At 40.0% G+C, this 17,734-nt stretch overlaps 1 protein-coding gene across 3 annotated transcripts in view; it reads right to left on the reverse strand.

Annotated features, from left to right (window-relative positions):
- Positions 1–17,734, reverse strand: part of KCNMB2 (potassium calcium-activated channel subfamily M regulatory beta subunit 2) — a 241,292-nt gene that overhangs the window by 67,052 nt on the left and 156,506 nt on the right. The window contains exon 2 of one of the 3 annotated variants that reach the window (XM_029939849.1): positions 15,781–15,995. The exons of the other annotated variants lie outside the window; for them this stretch is intronic. Within the exon in view, the coding sequence (XP_029795709.1) occupies positions 15,781–15,848 (68 nt within the window). The 5' untranslated portion in view covers positions 15,849–15,995. The remainder of the gene's footprint in view (positions 1–15,780; positions 15,996–17,734) is intronic. 3 annotated transcript variants of the gene reach the window in all.

Here is a 17,734-nt window from a genome sequence, read left to right on the forward strand (position 1 = left end):
AGGGAAATACAGATTCTGAAGCAGGCTCCAGGCTCTGAGCTAGCTGTCAGCACAGAGCCCAACACGGAGCTTGAACCCAGGAACCGTGAGATCATGACCTGAGCCAAAGCCAGACGCTTAACCGACTGAGCCATCCAGGCACCCCATAACCTTTTATTTTTTAAATATCAGGTTCTTCCATGGAGCATTTATTGGGAGCCCTCCTTTGCAGGTGCCCAGGCATGTCCCCTGTCCTTGCCACCCCAGATGGAGAAGGTGCTGACACTGCCTGCCGCAGCAGTGGTGTTCTCTGAGTTGTTGGTCATGCTTCCCTTCCTCTGCTGCTGGCGTTAGCATCTCTGGGATGCAGGGGGAGCCTAATGTGTGCCAGCCAGAATGGGGAAATGTCCATCTGCTCTGTGCCGGGCTTGAATTTCATCATCGGCAATGGCTGCAATGAATCCAGGGTACGCAATGGCCGTTTACTCAGAGGCCATGGTAGAGGAACTTCAGTCAGTCTGTTTATAGCCATAATGTGGAAAGAGGGCCAAACATGCTAACCAGGCTGTCTCTGCAGAGGTCTAAGCTTCGAGGTCTATGCAGTCTCAAACAGATTGGGCACACTTTGCTTCTAACCCAGGGATGTTGATATGACCTTGGGCAAGTCCCTTTACCTTCATGCTTCATCGTAACAAAGTATCATCTGTAAACTGCAGATGATAGAATGTGTTCTCCCTGTGCTCCCTGTCTGTTGTGAGGACATAACATCAAATCTCCTGTATTCATGGCACTCGTGCTGCCTCCTTTGTAGTCATCAGAAAGGTAGTCGTTCTTCTTTATTTCTATGGACATTTTATTAGCATTTCTCTTTGGACACATAATAAATACATTAGCAAACATTTATTGGCTGTGCCCACTTTATTCCAGGTGCTATTCTAAGTACTGCAGTGGTTATGGGTGATGGGGTTGGGGGTAGTAGTGGAATCAGCTATAAAGATAAGTAACTGAGTTCTTGAGGATTTACTTTAAAAATGATGCAGATTATCTGTATTCCATCTCATTCTCTCCCAGCAACTCATAAACTCCTTTATGATAGAGATTCTTGCCTATAAAGGCCCCTTGACTGCCTCAAAGCATCCATCAACACACCCTGTGCAAAGGAATGGCCACAGGTCAGACACTTACTAATGCCAAGCATTCTTCCAAATGCTTTACATGAATTACTCATTCCGTCATTATCACAACACTATTATTATAAGCATTTTACAGATGAGATGAGAAAGTGGCACAGAGCAGTTAAGTAACCTGTCTAAGTTGACACAGTGGGTGTGTGAACCTCACACAGGCAGCCCAGCTCCCTAGCACATACTCATAATCACCATGGTTGCTTCTCAGTGGTAGGTTGTTGAATGAATGAGTGAGGAGTGTTAGAATGTTTTAAAGAGTATAAAGCACTTTTATGAGTTTAACCTACTACTACTACTACTACTACTACTACTGGTTTTGCTCCAGACATAAGTATTACTATAGTATTACAGTTGATATTCTATATAGCATTTTTGGGGGAAAAAACCCACAGCATTCTACTTTTGATGTTGAGGCTCAAGTACAGATGGGGAGCAAGCACCTGACCAGAGTTGAGCAAACTTACTACAAAAGATAAATTCAGCTGTAGGAGAACTAGAAAAAAAATGTCCCTGATTTCTTATCCTTACCTGTGGGGGCATGACACTTAGGCCAATTCTGGGTGACTTCTGGTTATAGACTTAGCCCAGAACTAGTCTCTTTCCCAAAAAACTCTGTCTGAGTTTGTCTTTTGTACCCCAAACTTATTTTTTACTGACATTGTTTTTAACCTTCAATATACCCTTTCTAGTACCTAAGCTAGACAATGACACCTCATCTTCAGTTTCTCCCTCGTTCACTTTGGGGTTAAGTCTTGCCCATTAAGTGTTTCTCAAAGATATCCCCCTCCCTCCTACAATGACTGATATTAAGGTTAATATCCCTCCCTGTTAAAAGACAATAATGGGAGAGCCTGGGTGGCTCAGTCAATTAAACTTCTGACTTTGACTCAGGTTATGATCTTGCAGTTCATGAGTTTGAGACCACGTTGGGCTCTGTGCTGACAGCTCAGAGCCTGAAGCGTTCTTTGGATTCTGTGTCGTCTTCTCTCTCTGCCCCTCCCCTGCTCACCTTCTCTTTCAAAAATAAATACACATTAAAAAAATTTTTAAAGGCATTAATGACATTTAATTTCCTCTAAAACAGCCCATAAACTTTACATGGTGGTCAATGCATTCCACTACTGGGTCTTAACCTGCATTTTGGTTATCATCTCCCATCATACTTCCATATTAACCCAATACACTGTAGCCACACTAGGTTATGTACAGTTGTTGAAATGGATCATATGCTCCCATGTCTCCAGGATGTGTGCTCGACCTTCTTTAAAAAATTTCTTTCCTTCTCTACCCGTTAAAATATTTGATCTTCAAGGCAAGCTCAAAGGTCATTTTCTGATTACCCCAAGATAGGATTCATTGCCATTTCTAACAACTCTATGTTTATAGTTTATGTTCTCTTCAGACATTCTTTTTGTTATAAGGTGGTTCATATGCCTTTTCCATAGTAGAGTGGAAGACCCTTGAACTTAGAAAACATTAAGTCACCTTTGTAGCCACACACGCCTAGCATCGTTTTCCTGTAATTTTAGCTTTCTGAATGTGTACAGCTCTACTCTCCATGTAGACTGTTGGCTTTTGGTAGGCAGTGACCATTTACAATAAGAGCTAGTTTCTGTGTTTGGGACTTCAGTTGACTTTAAATTTGCTTTTGCCAGTTAATATGCACATATAGGGGATCAAAAGAAAGCTATTACCTCTGATTCCTACTTTCAATGAGTACTGTGAGGGCTGAGAAATAACACCTGCAAAGCACTGGCTGCATAGCAGGAGCTCAGAAGAGGTAACCATTGGTTAGCTTTATGGTTGCACTCCTTGGCATGTCATATTCTGTGACTGAGATTTGGCCTGAGCCATCCAGTCTCAGGACTGATTGTCTTCCATAATGAAACACATGTGCAGTTTAATTCTAGAATACTCTCCAAAAGAACATTTCTCTTCCCTCCTTCCCCTCTGTACCTTCAGGCACTTTTACCATGATGACAGTTGTTCCAGAACAAATAATATATTTAATAGTACCTTGTAAATCTTTTTGATTTTTGAAGAGTTTTATTGTCATTATTGTTATTATTTTTATTTGTTTGTCTCTAAACTCTTTCTTTGTGTCCCCTTGCTTTAGTCTTCCTGCAATAAAGAAAAAAACCTTGCTTCTGCAGGTTACCATGCCTGAAGTATAGTAGGCAACAAATATTTGTTGATACAAGGAATGGGGAATGAATAAATGACCTCCATGCTCCTTAGGCAAAAAAGGGGCAAACTATTTATTTAAATGAGGTTCTGAATCTGTCATGCAAAACTCACTCCAGCTCCAGGCAGCATAGAGGGGAATGGTTTTCTACACTGGGGCAGATGGATCTGCTCCTCTCTCAAATAGCAACTGGATCCATTGAAAGAACACTGCCATGGTGGATGCAGGCAGAACTGAAAAGAACATGAGCATTACATGAGGCAGGAAGCTATCTGTCTGCCGGAACTGATGAGGAAGTTACACTGAGGAATCAATACTTATTAGTCTCTGTAGGACCTCTCCCTCTCTAATTACCTAATTCCAAGCAGGAATCCATAAACTCTCACAGTCTGAAGAACAGTGTGTAATCAGAATTCTTACTGGAAAACTGATTCTAAGGTCTGTGTGGGTTGGAAGTCTATTTGGGATCTTCTGGGCAGTGTATGCTGAATGACAAGGCAAGCCTCCACAAGGATTCCTAAAACCCAAATGGGATTAGATGCATGTGGGGATGTGGGACAAAGTTTGTGAGGAGCCTTCATCATGTATCAGGCCCTGGAATAAATAAGTGCTATTGGATTTCCCCTTCAGATGGGAATGGCCAACTGGCCATTCTATTGTCTTCATCAATAGAGAATGTTTAGAAAGTGAGTTGATTGAGAAGTGGGTCTTTTGTAGATGGCTGCCACACATTAGAATAGTACTATGAGACTATTACATCAGCCACCTTAAATTCTTTTTCAGAAAAAACAGTACTAAAACTTTATCTCTTTTTCCCTTCCTTCTCAAAATCCCTAAGTCTCCATGTCTTATTTTCTAAACCAGTTTTTTCTAAAGGTCATTGACTAATAAGACTATGAGATCTTAATGGCAGAGTGGATTATTTTAATTTTCATTTGACCTCTTTTCTAAGTGATTTCCTCGGCAATGAGTGAGTTCCCATCTCTGCTCTCTATAAGTGGTTAGTGGATGTATCTCTCACTACCAGTTTAGTACAGATTGTGTCTTCCTATTTATTTTTTCATAAGAATACATTGAATCTGCTCTTTGTGCCCCTGCATCAATATTTGTTGACTAACATTTAAGAGATTAACAGCTAATATTTATTTGGCACTTCTTAAAACACATGTCCGGAGATTATCCAAGATCCATTGGCCTTCAAATACACTGTGTCATATTCAGCAGAATCTCTGCTATAGTTCTACCATGATTTTCATGTTGGTGCCCTTGGGAAAGAGCCCATGTCTACAGTCTTACATCGTTACTCTGAATGTCATCACCAAATTAAAGGCAGAACAAAATGCTGAGATGATAAATTTAATCAGCTTTCCCAGAGGTTAGAAACATTTCTCAGACACCTTTGCCCTGACACATCTATATTCCAATCTGTTCAATTCGGCTGTCACAATTTCACCCTAATTTACCCATTGCAAGCACTTGAAATGCTGCCTTTAATTAATTCTCTGCACTCAGAACTTTGAGCAATGCCAAGTGAGTTAATTACCCAAGTTTATGGCTTTAAGCATTTCCTAGATGCAAATGATGAAAATTTTTAGTGAGTGCCAGTACCCAATCTTCAAAGACTTTAGCCTTCTCCCTCCGCAGAACTTTTCTGAGGAGTGAGAGGTGGGTGTGCTGGGCACAAAATGACCAGATGGTATAGAACAGTATCTAGATGAAATTTTCACTGTAAACTAACAGATAGTTGTTTTTAAAAACATCTTCACTTACCTTATTGAAAAAGTGGGAAGATTCAAAGGGAAGTTGTAATCTGCTTCTGAGCAAATTGGATTAGAATTGTTATTATAGGAATTCTCTTAGGATAAGTTGCTTATATCTCTATGTGAGGTATTACAATTTGAGGTCAGGTAATAATCACGAATGCCAAATTGTCCTGTTTTAGTGGAATTAAAAAAATTTTTTTAATGTTTTATTTATTTTTGGTACAAAGAGAGACAGAGCATGAGAGGGGGAGGGGCAGAGAGAGAAGGAGACACAGAACTGGAAGCAGGCTCCAGGCTCTGAGCTAGCTGTCAGCACAGAGCCCGACGCGGGGCTCGAACCCACGAATGTGAGATCTGACCTGAGCTGAAGCCAGAGGCTTAAGCGACTGAGCCACTCAGGCGTCCCTGGAATTTTGTTTTATAAGAAGTTTCTCAGGAGGGAAGGAAGGAAAGAAAGAATCTTTATTTTCTTCTTGTCTCCAGGCAGTCTAATATATCACATGAGTTCATGATAACTGTGTGGTAGGTATTAATATCCCCATTGTTAGAGATAAAGAAACTAAGGCTCAGAGAATGAAACTAAATTAAAGATAGTTGAAGGATTTGAACTCAGGTTTGCCACACTTTTGGGGCCATGCTTTCTTCATTAGACTACACTTTTTCTGTGGGTAATTTGATTAATAGCATTCAATCTTTAGGAAAGTCATTAGTAAAGTTTTTGTTGCTCCCCTTGAGATTACTGGGAACCATTTGTTTGTTAAATTGAGATCCTGGTTTGTTGCAATCACTACTACTTGTCAGTAAGAGATAGGTTTCTTCAGTTTTTAAATATAAGCACATATCTTGTCCCTCCTAACAGAAGAGAAGTCTCAGTGAATATTTCAACATAATAGACATGGTGTCACCAAGACACAAGGCCTCAGGATAGCTAAGGAATAGTTTTGAGTTCCAAGGTAACTTCACACAGAATGTTCCATTCTTAATTTTCTTTTTTTAAAATAATTTTTTAATGTTTTTATTTATTTTTGAGAGAGAGAGAGAGAGAGAGAGTGAGCGAGCGAGCGAGCATGAGCAGGGGAGGGTCAGAGAGAGAGGGAGATGTAGAATCTGAAGACAGGCTGAGCTATCTGTCAGCTATCTATGAGCTATCTGTCAGCACAGAGCCTGACGCGGGGATCGGACCCATGAACTGTAAGATCATGACTTGAGTCGAAGTCAGACGCTTAACCAACTGAGCCACCCAGGTGCTCCCCATTCTTAATTTTCAATAGCTAGTTTCCACTTATGGGAATTAATCTAAAATTGTTAAAAGCATAATAGGTCTTGGAGAAAGGGTATAGACAAAAGTCCAGTCTCTTAATGGAGAATCAATTAGTATAAAACTTTCTACTGTGCAGTAGAAAAAAGGATTTTACACAATGATGGCCAATTTTCTACCCTCACTCATAAGTCATCATTTTCTTTTCTAAACTTTGAATTTTTACAGATTATTCTGGGAGCCTCTGTTTCCCTCAAGCTCCCCTTTCTTCCCCCAAATGACATCTGGTAATGTTTGAACTGATAAGAATTGTGTGTTGATAGAACTATGAAGTGTTTCTCACTCTTTAGTACACATACAGGGAATCTTGAGATAGGAATCAAGAAGGAAAAAGAGCAAATGTTTACTGGAGAGAAGTTATTGCATCAGGCAAGCAAAGTACTTTTACAGTAGACTAAGATCAACAGTATGGACATAGCTGAAATATTCTTCAGTTCTTTATTTTTTACTTGATATTGTTGAATATAGTTTTTGGCAGTAGTTACTCTTGAATAAAGTGATAGCTCTCAGTCAGGCAAGCTTTGACTTCCATATACACAGAAATATCATAGAGGAAATAAGAAAGTTTCATTGGTCTCCAAGTCAAAACTCCAAGTCAAAAATCCCAGATCGAAGTCCTACCCCTGGCAACAATTAGCAGAATGAACTTGAATTAGTCATTAGACTTTTAAATTTAATGTAATTTTAAATTGTATGTTTTAAATGTTTATTACTTTTTGAGAGAGAGAGAAAGAGAGAGAGAGAGAGAGAGAGAGAGAGAGAGAGCAAGCTGGGGTGGGACAGAGAGAGAGGGAGACAGAGGATCTAAAGCAGGCTCTGCGTTATCATTGCAGAGCCTGATGTGGGGCTGAACTCACAAGCCGTTAAGATCATGACCTGAGCCAAAGTTGGATGTTGAACCAACTGAGCCACCCAGGTGCCCCAGTCATCAGACTTCTTAAAACCTCAATTGCTGTACCTGTATAATGAGTACATTAGACATGTCAGTCATATTTCCTGTCATGCCTACAGCATCTTTTATTTGGGCCCTATTTAAAATAAGTAACCTCACTGCCTATAGCCACAGAAAACTGACCCAGGGTAAATAATGACATAAGGTGGGCCAGCAAACTTTGAGGGGATTTGTCATGAAAAGATGAGCTGAGATTTGAAATAGAATTGGGGCCAAGACAGGTCACGGTGAGTGGAAGTAAGGAGTACTTCAATCGAGCAACATTGAGATCAAGAAAAGATTTACAGATTCAAGGACAAGACTAAGTCAGTTGTTATGTTAGCACAGTCATTAAGACCACAGGTCTTGGAGTTTGTGGATTCCCACCAGCTATATAATTATCAGTAATTTATTTAACTTCTCTAAGGCTCTAGTTTCCTTTCAGTGAAATGAAGATAATAATAGTCTTTTTATCATAGGATTGTTGTGAAGATTATATGAATTAATACATGGAAAACCCTTAGAACACTCTTTGGCACTTCACTACATCCTATGTCAGTGTTGTGATAACTGTTATTGACTGAGAAGCACCATACCACATGCTGTATATTGATTTATGTCAGTCAATCCTTCAACAACTTTGTGAGGTAGGTTCTATAAATATCTCCATGTTAAAGATGTGGAAAATAAGGCACAGAAAGATTATTAATGTCTTCATGGTCATATAACTAGGAAGGAGCAGAGTTGGCATTTAAACTTGGATTCTTTGTCTCCAGAGTCTGCTTGTTGACCATGACTTTCTACTGCCTCTGTGTAATTGATGTGTCCCAACAAGAGGAAAGCAGAGAAGGGCAAAGTGTGGCTGAGTTCTAGAGATGGCTGTGGTTGGTTTAAAGAAGAGCAAAATCAGTTCTTTGAGGAGACTTATGGGTACCCTGGGTCCAATTACAAGTCCTAGGAGACCTGACTATGTTTGTTCCTGGTCTTGGAGTACCACAAGATCCTTGTGTATCCTTCCAGAAAGTATCCCCTTTCATGAGAGGGCTCCAGTGAGCCTCTGCTCTGAGCATAACAACAGCAACAAAGAGGAATTGATGAGCTGAGCCAGTGGGTACCAACCCTTGGCCTGTCTTGTTCTGTATGACTGATGAAACAGGGGTCACTTTGTTTTGGTTTTCACTATCTACCTATCATTTAGCATAGCACATAGTAGGGGCTCCTGAAATACTCATTGAATGAAAGAGTGAAAAACTGTGATGCATTAAACAAATGTAGAGTATCATTACTTCTTTCTAATGATTGATTTCACTATTCTCTTTCTTTCAAAGACTAATTCCTCATGTACCAGTCTATATAGTTACAGAAAAGGACATTGTGCCAGAAAATTGAGAATCTGTATTATAGTCATAAAACGAGTGGTTCAGATTTCTTTTATTTGAAGGACTAAGAGAGCAAAAAGGCATTTCAGGTTATTATTCCATATTTATCATGTCAACAATTTATCAGGCATGCCTAACTATAAAAGGCCCATTATAGCTTCATTTAATGTGAAATACTGTGATATTAACTTGCTACATTAAGTGTATTTCATCCTAACCATAGTAATTTCAGAGATCACAGTCTCTTTCCATCTCTGCTAGTAGTTAAAATAAGATTTAACTTTTGCCACCATAGCACATCATACGCTAGTGAATATTGACCTTCTTGAGGGTCACATGTCTATACACTCTAAATTAAAATCTGTTAATGATATCATTTCACAAATCCCCAGAAATAGATGTTTTACATTCTGACTAATGTTGTATTCTCTTCAAGCAATGCACCTCTTTTTCTTGCTGAAAATTCATAGCAAGACCAGTGGTCGATGAATCTGAACACTTCTTTGGCTTCCCTTTGATCCTCCTGCATTAAATGCTTAAAATTTAATGCTGGAGCTTATAGCCCCATGAGCTCAAGAGAGAGAGAGAGAGAGAAGTAAATGAAAAGTCAACCTTTTGGGCTGTATCCCTGTAAAGGCTTTTGTGTTTGTATTCCCCTTCCCCCCCCTCCCCCCATGGCTGCTAAAACAGTTTGCTGTCAGAACACTCTCCTGTCAGAAGAACTTTGTGGTCCACACGATGCAGAGATTGGAAAATGTCACTATTAAAGAATTACAGTAAGCAGGGCTCTTTCCAACCAAGTCCATTTGTGCCTGCAGAATTTTGTCAACACAGCAGCAGCCTGGGGGTTCGCGTCATTTGTAGTAGCACTTGAGAGTCTATGTTTGCTTTTTCTTGGGGAAAATTCAGGAGATGAGAAAGCCCAGCTGTTCTGAGAATTTCTGAGCCTTGGAGGATTAAGCTAGAAAGAGGAGACGGGGAAGGGGGTCTTGGGGTGGAGGTGGGGGGCGAATATAATCTCATCTCTGGTATGGCTGGGACAGGTTACCATCATAATTTATTGTTTTGTTTTTGCCTTAAAAAACACAGGAAGTAAATATGTTTTTCATTTCTGGAGTTGATTTATTATTTTAACATATTTAGGTGCTTATAACTATAACTTCTTAATGGGGGCTGAAACTTTGGGGAGAGGGTGTGTGCTGAGCAGGGAGAACATTGTGCCCGGGTGAGGCCCCTGGGCCCCTGGGCCCCTTTCTGCACGCTTTGCTGCACGCCGTGGAGCACACAGTGATCCTATCTCAAGGTTTTTCTTCCCTCTGCTTTCCCCCTAGGAATCTTACTCACTTTGCAGACCATGCTTAGCCCTAGTATTTCCTCAAGGCATCATTCCAGAAATCACCTGGTTTACCCTGCTCTGACCCCACACAAGCCTAAGAGATATGCTTAGACAAGGCTGGGTGCCTCCGCCTCAAATGCCCAGTCCCCGCCTGGCAGGGCAGGGGTTGGCTGCTTCTTGGCCAGCATATGCCAGAGCCCAGTGATGGGAGATGGTGCCCCATAGCCATATTGAAACAATATTGCAAAGTATGTGAGGCCCTCAACTCAAAACCCTTCCAGGGACTCCCCCGTCCCCAGCCATATGCTCAGTACTACAGACATGTTTGTCTTCCTTTATCACTTAGGGCATTTTTTGACAGTTCCGCCATTATACCCCGATTTGCTGCCTCCACAAGGACTTTCTGTGAATGCCTTGTTGCTGTGTGGGGAGGCAGAGAGAAGAACTTCAGGTTTCAAGTAAGATGTTAATTATGCTGGTGACAGACCTGCCTTAATGGGCCCTTATTAGTATCTCTGCCCCAGTCTCAGAAAATTTAAACAAAGCAGACCTTTAAAATTTTGCTTTTGTTTTCACCTTGACCAAAGAATGATCACTGTTCCTATGAGTTGAGTAATGATGCAGTAGGGTCCAGGTGAGAGTAAATTTTGAGGAGCATCCATGGTCATTGGAGTTATTTGCTTTACCACGGTCATGATTCCATAAGCACAGAGTGAGTGACATATCAGAGAGATTTTTCTATAGCCAAGACCTGGGTGTGCAGGTGCAGAACCCATCTGATAAAGGCTTCTGCCTTGTTGGAAGACTGTGCTATCCCATTGGAGGTTTTAGGAATGTGAGTAGCATTTGAATCTTCCTAAATGAATGTACCTAATTTCCCTAATCATTTACTGCAGAGTCATTTTAATGGCTGTACCCCATGAAATATATACTGACAGTGAAATTGCCTTTATAAGGTGTTCTATGACTTTCAATGCTATGATTCCTTAGTGAAATGTATTTTTTATGATGGATATTAACCGTTGGTTAGACTCTTCTTACCAGCCCATTATATCTATAAATCAGTGCATCTACAATATTTAAGAAAGATGAATTTGTTAAAACTTAGGTTTATTCTTTCACATAATAATCTTTAGTGCTGGACATTGAGTATTAATTACCCAGTAATGTTGAACTTCTCTATAATTGCTTAACAACTCTAAATCTAGCCTTTGAGACTTGGTTAGATGAGGAGTTGGGATTTATAAGAGATGGATTTAAACCATCTGTAAGGCAAGTTCAGATCTGCTGTCAGCCTGACCCCAAGATAGGCTGGAGGTCTGACCAAAAAGCAGAGGCTATCTCTTGAAGGTCTTGCATTCTCATAGTTGAAGGGAGGGTGTAGATCCGTATCTTAAAAACAATAAGCCCAGAGCATATCAACACGTTTTTTCAACCGGAGCCCAGAGACAAAGCGTTGTAGGGAGAAGAGCATTCATGGGAGAAACAGGAAAGACAGCCCTGTTCTTAAGGGCAAACCAGTCAGTTAAGGAGGGGAAAGTAAAGCAGGAAGAATAGATAGGGACAGATTTGATGAGGGTTAAGCGGCCCTTATAGAAAGCAAATACAATCAATGGGAAAAGAAAAGTAAGGATTCTCTCTTCTTCCTCCCAAGAGGGCTGGGAGAAGAAGTAAGCATCCATTGAGTGTTTTTATTTTATTTGTTTTTGAAAGCAAGAGGACAAGTAGGCCAGAGGGCCAGAGGGAGAGAGCGAGCACACCCAGTGAAGAGCCTGACATGGGGCTTAATCTCACAACCCTGACTGAGATCATGACCAGAGCTGAAATCAAGAGTCAGATGTTTAACTGACTGAGCCACCCAGTGCCCCTCCTTGAGTTTTTATTATGTGCTAGTTGTTTCATGTGTGCTGCTCCAATTATGTCTTTAAAAAGCCCCGTAAATAGACATTATGTCCAGTTTTAGGGAAGGGATTGAGGTTAGAAAGGTTAAATAACAACCAATATTCACATTCTAGTATACAGTGAAGATGATGTTCAAGTACAGGTGTATCTAACTCCAAATACATTCTTTCATGCAATAGATCTCAATGCCTTGACTGCAAAGGCAGTCAATAAATAATCACAAGTATGATTATTTATTCAATCAACAAAAATAGAGACCTTAAGATATAACAGACAGTCAAGATTACTTCTCTCTCATTCTTTTCTTTTTGGATTTAATGCTGCTCTCTCTCCTGTCTTCTGCTTCATACCCTTTTAAATTCCTCTAAACTTGTTACTTGTGAGGAATTGATGCATCCCTGGTCTACTGTTAGGGAAATTAAATCATTTTGTTACATTGAGCCTCTCACTTTTCTCCTGTAAAGTGGAGAATAGTAAGAATCCCTACTTCTTGATGTTGGGTACTTTAAATGAGGTAATACATTTTAGAACATCTGTTGGGCAGATGGTGGGTGGTTAGCATATGTATGCTCATTAATATATTCACAAAAGATTCTTTCTGTGCAGTGGAAGGTGATACAGACATGTCTCTTTGGAGAACAATAATTCTGCTGATAGTGATGATAGTGAATAATGAAGAAAATCCTTAAAGACAGAGGTCACAAGCTGCCTGCCTAAATATGTTTTTGTGTGGTATACTCAGTGTTGAAAGAAAAGTAGGTGCCAGTATTTAAAATGAGATAATTTTATATAAAAACCCTAATCTTTTAATTCTCCTGAAAAGTGGGAAGATCTGTCAATAGTAGGTTGGTATTCCCACATCAACTGGAGTGAAGCAGTCCTACTTCCTAGTCTGGGTGACCATATGTCCTGGTTTGCCTGGGATGGCCTGGTTTATGCCTGTTTCCTTAGGATAATCAATAGTAGCATGCCCTTTCTTTCTGGTTTGGATAATATTTTTTGTGTATCCCTCACCTCTAGTGTGCTATGGTGTCTGTCCACGCACCTCAACTGCCTATCACCTTTGCTATCTGCCTGCCCCTCTAAGCCTTTGAATTTGTAACCTTTTTTTTTTTTTAAAGGGCATCTTATTCCTTTTGACTTTGTTTCAGTAGCACACTGCTCTCCAAAGGACGGATCAGTGTGGAGGTCAGGAAGACTTAGCTTCTCCGCCTTTAGAGACTATACTCACCAATCACTCTTGAATGCAAGGAAAAGGTAATGTCCTGTGAAGTGGCATCTGCCCTACCGAGAGCTTAGCCAGCCTTGGTAATTCACTGGAAAATTTGGTCAGCCCTAGACTGTCCAACTAGATAATTTATTTAGCTCTGCAAGGAAAAATAAAATCTAGAGTTGTCCCCCAGAGGCAAATTCATTGAAACATTTAAACAGCGGAAATAAGATATTATTTCCATGGCTATCCAATAATGGCTTGTTACTTTTATAGAACTCCTTTCCTTAGACATAGAAGTCTCTCCTTCAACATGTCACTTGAGGTGGACAGAAAACTATTTTTATTTTTAGTGTTATAGATAAAGAAGCTGATTTAGAGGGTAAGCACCATAGCCTAAAATCTCATAGCCCACAGCACTTCCCCCTCCCCCCTCCCCCCACCTTGCCACAGCATGCACGAATGCACACATTCTTTTTCTGTTATCTAAGGACATTTCCCTAACCTGGAGCCCTCTTTCCCACTCATACACACCATGTATCTTATGACTTTTTCCTAATTATATATCAACTGATAACGGGAAATTATATATTTTTATAAAAATAAAAATATGTGACATTGGCATGTACTTCCATTACCCTCTGCTTGTTGAGAGAGAGAGTGGCCAGTAAATATTTGTTGTAGGCATGCCATGGGCTAGATACAGTACCTGACATCATGACTTTACAGTCTGGTAAGAAGGGGAAACAGAGTCAAATAATCACAGAGTATGTAATTAGAAGTGGACAATACAGATGGTCTTTGCCCTGAGAGGAATTTATATTCCAGTGAAAGGAAAGGACTGAGAATGGTAAGAGGGCACAGGGGAGGGGCTGGGGGTGAGGGAGTAATAGGGCAAATCTACTATGGAGAGCCAGAGAAAGCTGTTCTTAGGAAGTGAAATTTGACTTGAGGTCTAAAGTGGGGCTGGGGGTTAGATAGGCAAGTTTTAAGCAGAGGCAAGAGGATGTGGAAAGGTCCGCAGACAGGAGGAAGTTTGGTTTATTGGGAAAAGTTGGAGAATACTAGTGGGTTAGAGCTCACACAATGAAGGGGAGAGTGGTATAAACTGAAGCTCCCAGACCACATGGGACTTTGGGGCCATGTTGAGGATTCTGGACAGTATTGTGAAGGCAATGGAGAATTAGTAATAGTTAAGCAAGGGAGCAGCAGGATCAGATTTAAAACTTGAAAACATCCATGTTGCTGATATTTTACAGTAGAATAGATTGATGGAGCAAGGCCAATGCTGGATGGGCTGATGGATGGGACCAAAGTGGGAGTGAAGTCAGAGAGCAGACTTGGCGTGGGAGTAGAGGCAGAGTGTCAGGATTACCCCCAGCTTCTGTCCTGGTGGTGGTGATGCCATTCCTTAAGTCAAGGGGTGGGAGGGGCAGTTGTGGTGAAGGTGAGATTAACACTAAAGAATTGATGCCAATGATTTGTCAATGGGCAAACATGCCAACCTTTACTCATTGACAGAAACACCAGCGTCCTCTGATCTCTTGGTGGGGAGGTGTTGTTCCCAATTTGTGGCCATTTAGTAGATAAACATTAACTGTCGCCTAGCTGAGTTTTTACTAAATATTAGTACTGTCAGCAAATGTTATTTCCTATTCCACATCTCTCTTCAAAGTGAGTATCTTGGGGTCACTAGAAAAAGGCATGGAATTGGGGATCCACTTAGAAGAATTTTAATCTAATTCTGAGTAATCCTGTCCTGTCTGAGATATCTTTTCTGATAATTATCCTCACCTTGCATTTTATGTGCAGCTCCCTTAAACCATTATGCATACATCTGTAGTTTTTTTCATATTAAACTGTAATTGTTGTTGTTGATGTTACCATCACGACTTTGAAAACTTCTTGAAGGCTGGGCTTATGTCATATTCACATTTCTTTTCTAGGTGTCCAGAACATGCCTGGCACATGGGGTTTATGCAGCACATGATTGTTGAGTGAATGTTTTCTATCATAGATAAGTTTTAAATTTGTCATTCGTTTGTCTCATTTTTGTCTCCACTGACAATGAACTGCAATGACTGTAGGAACATTTTCTAGAAAGTAGTGAGGAGGAAGTTTGAGACCTAAACTGAAATCTTTCAGGCTGTAGTTCATTAAAGTGCAAAGAAAAACTTTTAGTCCCTTGCATTATAAGATGTATACTGAGATCCTTTAGTGGCCTGATTTTGGGAAAGACATCAGCTAAAGTTTACCATAATGCCACTATAATAATGTTTGGTTACAGTTTGGGAAGGGAATAAACTGGGTTCTGGTCTTACCTCAGCTTCTACTGTTCTTTAATGAAGCTGGTGGATGGCCTTTCTGTGATTATTTTACTGTCTTTTTAAAAATTACCTGGGCAGTGTCATTCATGCATCATAGACCATTGTTTGGCACTAGTAATCCAATTAATTTAAAATATTAAATATTCTTGGTTTGTTTTTATTAAAAAATATCTTATTAGTATTATTCCTCTCCCTGAATTTCCACCTTATTCTCGACAATATTCTTGATGTAAGTCTACCAGGAACTTGCAGAGTCTATATACCCGAGAGGCTCCTCTAGAAGCCCTTCTTCTGAAAGCTGGTGCACATTATGAATGTCATCCAAAGCCATCCGTCAGACTCGTTGCTGCGTGGGCAGAGGTGAAGGAGCCTCTGGTGTTGGGTCAGGTGCTTCTACGGCTCATGGGGCAAGCTTGGTCTTAGACATTCGTCTTTAGCCGCAGAACGACAAGGTCCCGGAAGGAGAGTACAGTCTGTTCTTTGATGAGAAAGACAAGAAAGCCCAAGTGGGTGTGAATGAGGGAAACTCAGTCTAGCAAAATAAGCGCAGAATTTAGGAACAGCCCCTTTTAAGATACAATGCCAACTTTCACAGTGGCCCTGTGGTGTTTTAAATGGTTGATTCATTTAGATTAGCTATCTTTTAAGGAACATTGAGTTTTCTTATGTGGCATGAAATGAATATTTCTATTAAATTAAGTGTTTTTATTAATTGAAAGTTATTTCCTTTGCCATACTTAAAATACTGATTTTCAAGTTACTGTGCTATTTCTGGAAAATGCATTTGTTTGGTGTCCGGATAAACGTTGGGTTTGCAGCCAAGCTCTGTTATTCACTAGTCTTGTGTCCCAGGACAAGCCCTTGGCCCCTCTGAGCCTCAGGTACATTGTGAGTAGTAAAAGGGGTGTGTTAAATGTGTCAGATGTGGAGCAGTTTTATTTGTACTCATATAAACATTTTATTGGTCATAACTCGATTATCTCTAATGGTAGCTACACGAGTACTTTGCAAAAATTTTCTTCCCCATATGAGTTATTTAGAACTCCTTCGTTGTAGTTGCTGAGGTCCAAAATCTTGATCCTGTTTTTAGCCTCATATCCCACACTCAACTGATCAGGACATCCTACTAGCTCTACTTTCAAAATATATCAAGAATCAACCACTTATTACTACCTCTACTGCTACCACTCCTGGACCTGGCCACCATCTTTTCTTACTTGGATTGCCACAGTGTTCAGGGTCTCTTTGCTTACATTCCAGATTCTTTACACTAAAGTTTGTACTCAACAGAAGCTAGATGATCACTTAAAAATTAAAGTCAGATCATGTCATCCTTCTTCTTAAAACTCTTCAGTGACTGCCTATATAATCCAGAATCGAAGTCAAAGCTCTTATAAGGACTGATAGGTCCGGTGTGATTTGGCTTCTCATTACTTCTCTGATAATCATCTCCCCTTGATCATTGTACTCTAGCAACACTGCTTTCCTTTTGGTGCCTTGAATATATATGGTATGCCTTGCTTCAGGGCTTTTGCACTGACTCTTCCTACTGGTTAGATTGCTTTTGTAATGGCCAACATTGTCATCTGTTTCTAAAATGTCACCTTCTCAGTAAGACTTATCCTGACTATCCTAACTAAAATTGTAAACTTCTGATGCATGCCTCCTCAAACTCTTGCTCTATTTTTATAACTTTCTGTTGCAGAAAATTTCAAACATATACAGGAAAAGAGTAATGAAACCCCAGATATTATCACCCAATTTCATTGATGATCGACTATGGCCAATCTTGTTTCATCTACACTCACCCACTACTCCTTATCCCAGATTATTTTGAAGCAAATCCAAAACCCTATAATTTCATCTTTTATACAGTCAGTTGTTATTTTTTATTATTCAGAATTTTATTTTTAAGTATCCTATATACATTTATAAATGCACATATGATATAGTTTATGCACATGGATTAGGTGGGACACATAAAACATCTACTAGACAGGACACATACAGTGTCTACTAGAAAATTATTAAAGTATAGAAATCCAAAAATCACATAATTACATTTGTTATATAGTAAATTCTCATTATTTGTGGTTATGTTCCATAAAGTTGCTATACACACTGAATCAGCAAATACAGAACCATTGCTTCTAAGGAAAGTAGAGGATTAGGATTCTAGGAGCATCTGGTTACATTTTTGTCAAGCAGTCAGTGCAT

This window comes from Suricata suricatta, chromosome 5 (genome assembly GCF_006229205.1).
Source record: "Suricata suricatta isolate VVHF042 chromosome 5, meerkat_22Aug2017_6uvM2_HiC, whole genome shotgun sequence".
In the NCBI taxonomy this organism is placed as follows: Eukaryota; Metazoa; Chordata; class Mammalia; order Carnivora; family Herpestidae; genus Suricata; species Suricata suricatta.